We start from the raw sequence: 11,491 nt of genomic DNA, 5'->3' as shown, positions 1-11,491 counted from the left end.
AAAAGGGCACCGAGGTGCCAACAGTGAAATTGTGTATGGGAGTAGTTAAAAATTATTGGTTCAACTCCGACCTGGCTGACTAAAAAATGTATTGAAAGCTGAAGCTTGAGTTACAAAAAATAGGTACAGTTTGGTGACAGAGGGTTCTTGGATATCCATTTATTGGGCTACATTACTGTATATATTTTTGCTGAAACAGTGGGCAGTCGGTACTAGATTGTGACATGTGACTCAGAAATTGTCTACTATGGCTGATATCATCTTAGGAGGATTCTTTCTCTGTTACTGATCATAGATGTATATACATTAGAATGCAATTGTTTTTTCTTGAATTCTGTTAGAGTAAATACGGTAAAAAGGTCAAAGTAGCATAATTTCATAGAATAGTCTTGTAGTTGACTGGAAGTTTGCTGGAGAGTCACATGCCACTAATCACGAGAATATAAATGACAAAATGGCTCCTTCTTGAAATGGTGGAACTGGGAAACAGTATAGCAATAGGGCATAAATATGCATTATATTTTGTAAAGGGTTATAGCTCCTGAGAATTCAAGGAGCTGCAAATGGCTGCAATGGGAGCAATGTGAATCAGTAGTAAGGAAACAAAGCTAATGCACAAGGGATCTGTTTCTTTCGCCTACAAAAGACATTGGACGGCTTCCTGGAGCTTCTATTGTCCCGCTTACTAACGAAGGGGAAGTGAAGAGAGGCTAGATTTATAATGTATGCATAATAGAGAAAACTAAGATAATATGGTAAATGAGATATGATACTCAAAACTAATAAGTACGTAATTTTTGCTATCTCCACCTCATTATGTGGGCTAAGCATAGTACTAGTGAAGAGTAGAATGTTAGTATTCAATGGAAGAATTAAGGTAAATACATCACATATTACCTTTATTACATTTTATTACTCATGAGTGAATGACTGAATGACAGCATGGGTCAATGACCCTAAGTTTCATGAAATACTCACTGGACAACTGTAACTGTACTGACTGTTGTAGATTCCTGACAACTGTATGCACGATGAATGTTTGAATTGACAGTTGCTCTAAATTGCCAAAAAGCAAATAGAATATCTAAACTGGGTAGATGAACAGACTATGGTTACCAAGGAAGGAAGCTACTGACTGACTTACTAATATTGATCCTGAAAAATCTATCTAGAACAACAACATTAAGAAAGCGAAAGGGAAAGAGGTATAAATTCTTTAGGATGGTGAAAAGAAAAATGGAAAGGAGGTCAATATCTGCCAACCTTGCTGAATTAGTAAAATAAGGTACACCACTCCCTGATTACTTATGTATATTGTTACACATACAACTTAAAATTTTAACCCTTTAACACTGTATACTTACTTTATCCTATACTCAGTTCTTGGTGTGAGGGTGATGATTGTTGGCTCGGGTTACATTTAGGGTACAGGTGAATGAAAGTCCATTATAAATTACTATCCTGCAGCGCTAGCAGTTTAATCTCATTTTCCTTTTCATTGAGAATGGTGGTGGGCTTTATGCTAAAACCCAGCGCTGTTATTGGCAGGAGGTTTACTGTTCGAACTAAAGTGTAGAGAAGCTGTGTGGGTGGGTCCTTTGCTCTGTATCCATTTTGAATACTATGCACTGGGACATCACTTTTGGGCTCCTCTGATCCTTATTGCAATTTGAGGCAACCACATCATTGCTAGTGGCTCATAGTAGGGTTTTGTAGCACAAGTAAATGCAGTGCACATGGGGTAATTTATGCAACTGGTTGTTAAAGTAAAGAAGGACATTTGATGACCTTCCTTTTGACACTAGAAACAGAGGTTGGTGGCCTACACACAGGCTTCACACGCTTTTACAGTCACATATATAAGGTGTATCACCCCTCCTGAGAGTTCATTGCAAAATATACACTTGCAGAATCCTTTCATAGAAAACACTGAGTTTCAACTGTCTTGGTTAGAGTTCTCTTCCTTGACGGTACACTCGGGCTCACTATTCTTTTTTATTTCTCTTCCTCTTGTTTTATTGTAGATTTCATAGTTTCTATATGATATATCTATTTTAATATTACGGTTCAAAAATATTTTATATTTCCTGGTTTCCTTTCCTCACTGGGCTATCTTCCCTGTTGGGGCCCCTTGGCTTATAGCATCCTGGTTTTCCAACTACGGTTGTAGCTTGGCAATGGATAATGATAATAAGAATAATATAGTTGATGTGCTGCTGGTGATGCCTGTCCTTGCCTTAACCCTGTTAATTTAGGTTTTCTTTGGTATTGCACATTTGCTTGCTGGGATGATTAATAGGGTTTCTTTGTGGGCAGGTTAGCAGTATTTCTAAGAAAATGCCGATTGTCGCATCCATGTGCACTTGAATATTTTTTGAAACTGAAAACGTATTCCTAGGTTGATTTTTTATGCTATTACTGCAGGTTTTCTGATGTTCAAATAGATTTTTTTGAGTTTTCTTTCACAGGCCCCTAAGTAACAATATTGTTTTTCCATATATCTGGGTTGAATCCTCTTCCACTAAATTTCGGTTTCATATACAGAAGAATATCCAGTTATCTTGAAAAGAAAAAAAAATAAGGATGTGGGAGATTTAACACAGTTCAATAGATTATCCTTCAATCTCTTATTACCTATATTAGGCTCCCCAAAAGGCTAAAGTCGATCATTTAATTTTCGGTTCTACTTTGGAAGGATGAAGGGATTTTGGGGCTATTGACTTTGTGACAGCTATGTAGGTAGGTCTTCTTGACCACTGTTAGGAGGTTTGTCTAGTTATACAATGTAGTACATTGCCTAAAATCGTGTCCATTCCTCCAACCTCACCTCAAAATGGGGCAATGATGATCATAGAGCGGTAGCCAGGTGGTTTTAATTCTGGAGTAAAGGGTCCAGTAGAAAATTATACAGCATATGAAGCTTTGAATGTTTGCTGACCACCACCTGCTGCATTAGGCCACTTGGAACCCACTAATTAAGATGTGGCCCATACAAGAAAAAATCTCTGATGTATTAGGGTGGCCAGAAAAAAAAGCCTAAGATAGGCTAGACTAAACATACTTAGTACCACTTAAAACAAAGTTTATATACTTCTACACGTCTCAGGCAGTTCAAAACGGCCAGTTCAAGGAAAATTATGTTTTAATACATGTGCCAGAAACGCCTAAAAGTTGACTCCACCCTCTGCTCTGAGAAAAGTTATGTGGATAAAACATAAAATTTACTGATTTAAACCACTTTAGAATGAAAGATAACCTCTTATAAAGTATAATGTTACCCTTGCTAGTCACTGATTGCTGCAGTAGGCCCGCCAGAAAAAAAAATAATGGACTAGAAAATAGGCTAGACCAAACATTCATGTACCAGTTTAGAAATATTTTATATAGCTATTCACATTTCAGGTAGTTCAGAATAGCCAATGCCAAACAAATTATTTGCTGCTTAATGTCTGCCCGACTCACCCGATAGTTGACCCCCACCCTTAGCGGTGGGGAAATTAATATGATTATAACAAAATGCTACTGAATGAAACTATTTTTTAAACGAAATGTAACATTCCATTGGTATATTATTACAATTGCCACATGTTCTAACTTCTGTATAAGGCCATCTAAATACAAAAAAAAAAAAAAAATAAAATAAATAAATAAATAAATAAATAAACTTTGGTTAGATACCATAAATTTTGATAAACAGACCATTAGTGCATAAAAATATTTATACTATAGGATGCTATTAACCCAAGGGTTCCAAAACGGAGAATAGCTCAGAGAGGAAAGTAAACAAGGAACCAAATAAACTACAAGATTAATGAATTATTGAAATAAAATATTTAAGAACAGCTAAAACATTATAATAGATCTTTCATATATAAACGATCAAGAGAGACTTTTGTCAGCCTGTTCATCATTAAAACATTCGCTGTAAGTTTGAAATGTTTAAGTTCCAACTATTCAACTGCCTGATTAGGAAGATCATTCCACAATTTGGGGATGAAACTTCTAGAATATTGTGCAGTATTGAGCCATATGCTGAAGAATTCCTGACTATTAAAATTAACTACATACCTTGTGTTATGAACAGGATGGAACTGCTTGGGAAAGTCTGAATGCAAAGGCTGGTTAGAGTTATGACAAATCTTATGCAACATGAATAAAGAACTAACTGAACAATGGTGCTAGGGATTAATATCTAGATCAGGAATGAGCCCTTTAATATACCGTAAGTTGCTGTCCAACAAATCAGGATGTGATTTAGTAGCTGAAGACCAGACAGGAGACCAATACTCGAAATTAGGCAAAATGAAAGAATCAAAGCACTTCATAATAGATTGATCATCGATCATCTTAAAAGCCTTTTTTTAATAAGCTATTTATTTTGTGCAATTGAAGAAGAAACAGCCCGAATGTGTTTCTAAAAAATAAAATTTATATCAAGAGTTACAAATAAAATTATGAAAGAGACGTATGGAGTTAAAGAAACATTATTAATGTAGAGATCCGGATGTTAAGGAGCAACTGTCCTCGACCTTCTTACAATCATACTTTAAGTTTTGTCAGGGTTCAGCTCAATGTTCCATAATTTGCACCATGCACTAATGATATACTGTATAGAACTTTCAACAGAATTGATGATGTAGTTTCGTGAGGTATGCAAGACGTATCAGAAAATATGTAGTAGGACTCTAATGTTTCACCATATGTTGTGAGACAAGTTCAACTTAACCTACCAATGCTTCCAGAACATTATAAGATACAAGCAATTTTCGCTTTCAGAGTCATCGCTCCACTCTAGCATGGATCCAGAATTATCAGCGTCTTCATTTTCTACAACATTGTCATGACTTGACGTGACTTGCTAGTTCTTCATCCTCAAATATGACATTGGGCTCGGCAGGTCCCATGAACCAGACGGGAACGTAACATATAAGGATTAATTTGAAGTTATGTAAAGAATCATTAAAGAAACCTGATTTCAATTTTACGATGGAGAGGGAAGACACACATTGAATAGCATTCTATGGAACACCCAATAACTTTATAATTTTTTTCCTTAATCATTGATTCTCTTATATCATGTAGAAAATTATGACGTTAACTTTTATGTAAATTTCAACATAATTGAAAAAAAAAAAGACTGGCGAAGAATGTTCTTCTTCTGTTTCAGACATTGCCTTATTAGAGGCGTATCTCATCAGCTCCATTAGCTACACTATAAAAAACAAACTTCTCAGTCCAAATGTTACTTAAGCTAGTAATGATTTAAGAATGTCGTCTACCAAATGGAAAGAGCTTTCGGTGGTGTTCTTTAACGCTGCCAAATAAAACAGAATTATTTCATGTTTTCGCCTGTCTCTATTCATATGACTTTTCTTAAACCATCATTAACAATTGATGAAACTTGGGAAATTTCTAGGGAATTAAGAACTTATAAAAGCTGGTTAAACCTAATAAGTCAAACATAGGAACAATAAATCTTTGGCTTTTATAGATTCCGGTAGCTTTTTAAGCTTTCAGTTTCTTATTGACAAATTTTAAAAGCATTTCCAAAACATTTGAATGCAACAGGTTTACATTAGCATTTAAATGGTAAGAGCAGTGATTTCCATCAGGTCCAGTGACTTAATGTAAGTCATTTACTTCATGTATCCCTTCCATATTGATTAAATACTGGGAATTCAAAGGTAAAAAACGGAAGCAACAGCATAAGTTACAAATTTCATGAAATGTGCCAACGTAACATAGTTTAGGATTAATGTGTACCCTTTCTTAAAATTCTAGTGCTGTCCCCATCATACTTTACCATAGGGAAGGAAGTAAAGATTATCCTCTGCATAATAATATAACATCTTTTCATTAGTGACTTTCCTTCAGACGTGGCCTGAAAAGATGAACATATATGTATCTAAAAATCCATGAAAAAATTCATGGAACAATTTTTTTCTCACTTTTCGAAGCAATTTTTACTTGAGATAGAATGCGAAAATTGATTATGATGTCTGACCAAACTCTGTGATTGTTGGTGGTTCATTGTATTATTTTACTCTTATCCACCAGAAGTGCATTTGTTGCCTATACTTTGCTTTTCGAGATCTGACTAGGGAAGCTTTAAAAGGTCTTAATCCTTCTGCCTTTCTGATTTTGGCCCAAAGTCTGTGTCTTTTGCTTGTTCTAATTCTGGTAATTTTTTCACTTCTTTCTTATAATCGTCTTTGATATCAAAGAAATGGATTTGTACTAAAAAATTATGCTAAGACCAACCCGACCACTAATATTATGTCAACTAAGATAATAAATCTCCAGGAAATAATTTTTTAACTGTATATCTTTGGCAAAACAGCTGTTGTGAAAAAATAAATGAAATAAAGAATTTGCAGTAGGTTTAATCAAAATTTCACACTACAAAACATAAATGCAAAATTACAAGTCAAAACATTTATAACAGGAGCAATCAGAGATTTGTGACTTTCGCCAAAGGTTAATGGAGTCGTCCATGGCCTAAGATCTATCTGTGGTGAAAATTTCGTCGAATACCGACAATTTGTTTTAACGTTATCTTTGAAATGATGAAAAAGCCAATCCCGATCTAGAATCCGGATCCAAGTCATCCCCAAAATTAAATGAGGTCGTCCATGACCTAAGATATATCTGTGGTGAAAATTTCGTCAAAATCCGTAGTGTAGTTTTGACATAATACTGTTCACAGACACAGACAAAATATGCAAATCCGGATTTAGAATCTGTATCCAGAACCGGAACATTTTCAAGAGTTAATGGAGTAGCCCATGTTCTAAAATATATCTTTGTTGGAATTTTGTAAAAACTCGTCAATTTGTTTTGACGTTATTTTGAAAATGGTAAAAAAGCGAATCCGGATCTAGAATTTGGATCCAGATCTGGATCATCTCCAGAATTTAATAGGGTCATCCCTGACCCCATTAAGATTTTGCCAGAATCTGTTGAGTAGTTTTGATGTACTCTTCTCCACACACAGAAACACAGACAAATAAATAAACAGATCAATCAACTCGAATATATAATCTCCTTGGCGAAGGTAACTAGGTAAATACAAATGTTGGTATAGGAAACACGTTGAAGCCATTTAGAAAATTTTTAGGATGAGGTAGATAATTATATCTGATTCAGTATTTTTTGGATTGTGAAGAATGATAATGAAATTATGAAAAGCTGATATGGTGCATTATTGGGCTAAAACTGTTAATGATTAATCCTGTTAATTTTTTAGTCATTATATCAAAATTATTGTAAATGAAAGAGTTGGCTACATTTGCAAACAATTAACAACTATATGAACGTAATATGAAACACAAAAGCAAATGCAGTAATACCTTGAGATACGAGTTTAATCTGTTCGGGACCGAGCTCGTATTTCAATTTTCTCGTATCTCAGATGAATTTTTCTCATATTATATAACTAGAAAAAAATTTATCTGTTCCCACCCTCTGAAAAAAACCCTAAAAACAGTATATTACAGAGGAAAAACATGTTTTTAATTGTTCTAATCAACATCCTACGCTAACAAAATAACAAATAGCTTTGAACTGGTTAAGATGCTCAATGAAATGTAACATTACTATGATGTTCTTACCTTTGAGACAAACGGTAGCGGCTAACGGCGGTGTGTGCGGAGGAGGAGGAGGGAGAGCTTGGTAAGGAGAGTGACTTGACGGCAACACGTTCGGCACGCAACACCTTTGTAACACTTCGTAACATAACCTTAATTCTAAATTCAACTTAAATGAAATTCAACTTTGTATTCAACTTAAATGAAATTCAACTTTGTATTTAACTTAAATGAAATTAGCTTACTGTATACACACTTGAAAATAAAATGGTAATCTTACATTACACTAAACCTAATTCTACATTTTGTTTTCATTTTCCTTTTTTTACTTTTCTTCTTCTTCCGGCTTGGCTCTTTTTGCCTCGCTTTCACCTGCACTTTTTGACGGCCTTTTTAAAAGGAACCTATCTAGGGATGTTTGTTTTTGTCTCCCCTTCCAAATGTTGCCAAAATTATGCACGCAAGTTTCGTCACAATAGGCTAACGCAAGACCACTTGCCAACTTGCCCGGGTGCCTCTTTTCCATAAAATTAGAAAACTCTTGCCACTTCGCTAACATGTCTTTGATTTTTCCTGTAGAAAGGCGGCCCCGTCTTCCACCTCCTCCTCGCTACTGACCTCCAGCAACACCTCCAAATGTTGCATCTCCTGGAGCTTGATCAATTCCTGTGTCGTTACCTCTTCCTGATGCTCCTCGATAAGGTCGTTCACGTCTGCCTCATCTACCTCCAGCCCCATGGACTTTCCAAGAGACACAATTTCGTCCATCACAACAGGTTTGGGGTCATCAGGGTCTGTCATATCGAACCCTTCAAAGTCCCTCTCAGCGATGGAAGCTGGCCACAATTTCTTCCACGCTGAATTAAGAGTTCGTCTTGTGACACCCTGCCATGCATCGTCAATAGTTTTCAAGCACTGTACAATGTTGAAATGTTCATTCCAAAAGGACCTTGATGAACCTGAATTCAACAAGATTGTCCACTTTGAGACCAGGAGGGTGACCAGGGGCATTGTCGAGGACCAGGAGACATTTCAATGGCAGGTTTTTCTCTGGCAAATATTTTTTGACTGCCGGACCAAAGCACAGATTAACCCATTCTGTGAAGAAATGCCAAGCCTTAGCATTAGCGCGCTAAAACACTTGCAGTTTTTCTTTCAAGATCCTTTGGCTCTTGAAAACACGCGGGTTTTCAGAGTGGTAAACCAGCAGTGGTTTGACCTTACAGTCACTGCTGGCATTGACACACATGGCTAGAGTTAACCGGTCCTTCATGGATTTATGGCCCGGTAGACTTTTCTCCTCTGCCGTGATGAAAGTCCTCCTGGGCATTTTCTTCCATAAAAGGCCAGTTTCATCGCAATTGAAGGCTTGTTGGGGGAGGAAGCCATGTCGGGTGATAACCGAGGCAAAGGTGGTGACAAAGTCCACTGCGGCTTTCGCGTCGGAACTTGCTGCTTCCCCATACCTCACAACCGAGTGTATCCCAGTCCGTTTCTTGAAATTATCCAGCCAGCCATGACTGGCTTTGAAGGTTTCCGCTGGCGTCGAAGTCTCCCTTTTCTTGGCTGCTTGTTTCCCTTTCAATTCATCATAGATTCTACTTGCCTTCTCACATATGATCATCTCGGTCACGCTATCTCCCGCCAACTGTTTTTCCTTTATCCAGTTTAAAAGAAGCCTCTCCCTCTCATCGTGAATATCACTACGCAGCCTGGAAAGGATGGTTACTCCTTTGGAAGGCTTGGTGCTCTTTATAGCATCCTTCTGCTTGAAGATGGTACATATAGTCAATGTACTCCTCTCATATTGGCTTCATCTCCATTGTCATCATACGCTTTTTCTTTTCACTACCCTTGTTTGCACTCGATTGCTTTGGACCCATTGTTTATTTAATTGATTATGCACTGATTCACGAAAAAACATCTAAAATAACAAAACAATACATCGCGTAAGGTTATCTCCGACGGAAAAGACCGAGCAATGCTATCCTAGTGAGCAGTCTCTCGTACACGCGGTCACCTGGCAGCCGCATTCGGAATTACTGTACCTCGTATCTCAGATATTTCCTCGTATCTTAGGATAAAAATTTGCTCGGAACTCTCCTCGTATCTCAATTTTCTCGTATGTTGGGACGCTCGTATCTCAAGGTATTACTGCAGGTCATATAATTTGACGATGAACATGTTGATTGTAACCTTTTACTAAAAAATGTTATCTCTCTCTCTCTCTCTCTCTCTCTCTCTCTCTCTCTCTCTCTCTCTCTCTCTCTCTCACTGAAATTTTCATATTATGTAGCATATATAAGAGAAAATTTCCGTGAAGAAAAGGAAAGAAAAAAAAATAACATTTACGGCCGGGTTTGGATCCGGGGAAGAAAAGTTTAATATCAATAATGTTTGATCTAGAAAAAGTGTTTAGGCCCTTTTGACATGCCTAACCCACAAAGAATTTATGTCCTTTTTGGCGGTTGGGTGTCCTTTAGTACTTCATCTTCCATTTTAAATTAGCTAACAGTAGTTAACTTTAATATCCTTTATATTTTATCCACATCAAATTTTCCAGAAGCAGAGGATGGGGCTAAACTTTTTGGCAGGTGTGACACACATTACGTAGTAAATAATTTGTCAGGCATTGGGCCCTCTGAACTCCCTAAGATGTGTAGAATTGTATAAACTTTATTTTGAGTGTAACCAAGGATGTTTGGTCCAACCTATTTTTAGGCATATTCTTTGTTTCTGGCTGGCCTAATGCAACAATTAGTATGTCTACCAAGGGTCTCTTTATACTTTGTAAGATATTATCTCTCATTCTAAAGTAGTTTCATTCAGTATCTTTTATGTTTTATCTACATAATTTTTTCCCGGAGCAGAGGGCGGGGTCAACTTTTGGGCGTGTTTAGCAGGTATAATGAAGCAGATGATTTGTCCAGCATTAGCCATTCTGAACTGCCTGAGATGCGTAAAAGTATGTAAAAAAATTTTCTTTTAATATGGTACCAAGAAATTTTGGTGTAGCCTATCTGTTACACTTCTTTTATGTTTCTGATGGGCCTAATGGAGCAAAGATTTTATCTGTTATCAACAATATCTTAATTAGCGTGATGTGTACAATACCCTGAAATACATTTTTGTGGTATGTATCTACGTTTGATCAAGCTGATTTTTCTCCTCTATTCTGCGCCTCAAGGGGTCTAATGCAGTAGGTGGTCCCCGGAAGATGTCCAGTTCTTCATATGCCCTGTCATTTTCTCCTTGACCTAGTACTCTACAATTGGTACCACGTTCGTTTGACCTACCTCCACCTGGCTGCCGGTTTATCATGGACTTCTCCAAATGTGCAAGTGAGAAGCTTGCATTATATGAATATTGGCATTATCTTCAACATTTTCATCATAGGTGTTAGTGGCATTATATGAGTATTCGTACAGTCCTCACCTGTTTCATCAAAGATGTTAACAGAGAGCTTGATTGGTGAGAATTGGCTTAATACACTTCTGCTTTTTTATGAAAGGTTTTCTTTGGGCTTTCAAGGAGTTTTGTTTGCTTTTCTATGATGCATTGCACAAGGTTCCCTTGAAGTTACATTTAACCAAGGATAGCTTTGTGATCAGTTTTGGCTATATCGAGCTGGAGTCTAAATTATCATTCACATGTCATATTGACAGACGTATCTTGAATAAGAGTAAGTGTTGGATTACTATCTAATAGCGAGAGTGGACTTGTTGATATTCTCGCAGCACAATTTTTGTGTGGTTGTGATCTTCTGCCTGACATGCAGCACTATCAGATAATCACATGTGAAGTAAATACATATGTCCAAATTCTTGTATGAAGATATGTGTTGTATGTCAAGGTAAATGAACTCTATAATCATGAGAGTTCCACAAAACCCTAACTATTCAGCA

At 36.8% G+C, this 11,491-nt stretch overlaps 1 protein-coding gene across 1 annotated transcript in view; it reads right to left on the bottom strand.

Moving 5' to 3' along the window:
- LOC137657859 (tigger transposable element-derived protein 1-like) overlaps window positions 1–10,526 on the bottom strand; it is a 19,076-nt gene extending 8,550 nt beyond the window's left edge. Inside the window, exons 1-3 of the mRNA XM_068392495.1 lie at window positions 10,437–10,526; window positions 8,811–9,354; window positions 7,611–7,755 (exon numbers count right to left, since the gene is read on the bottom strand). Coding sequence (XP_068248596.1) covers window positions 7,611–7,755; window positions 8,811–9,354; window positions 10,437–10,526 — 779 coding nt within the window. The remainder of the gene's footprint in view (window positions 1–7,610; window positions 7,756–8,810; window positions 9,355–10,436) is intronic.
- Between the last annotated feature and the right edge of the window lie 965 nt (window positions 10,527–11,491).

Source organism: Palaemon carinicauda, chromosome 1, assembly GCF_036898095.1.
Source record: "Palaemon carinicauda isolate YSFRI2023 chromosome 1, ASM3689809v2, whole genome shotgun sequence".
Classification (NCBI taxonomy): domain Eukaryota; kingdom Metazoa; phylum Arthropoda; class Malacostraca; order Decapoda; family Palaemonidae; genus Palaemon; species Palaemon carinicauda.
Note: the sequence above shows the minus strand (reverse complement) of the source record. Positions and strands in the feature narration are given on the sequence as shown.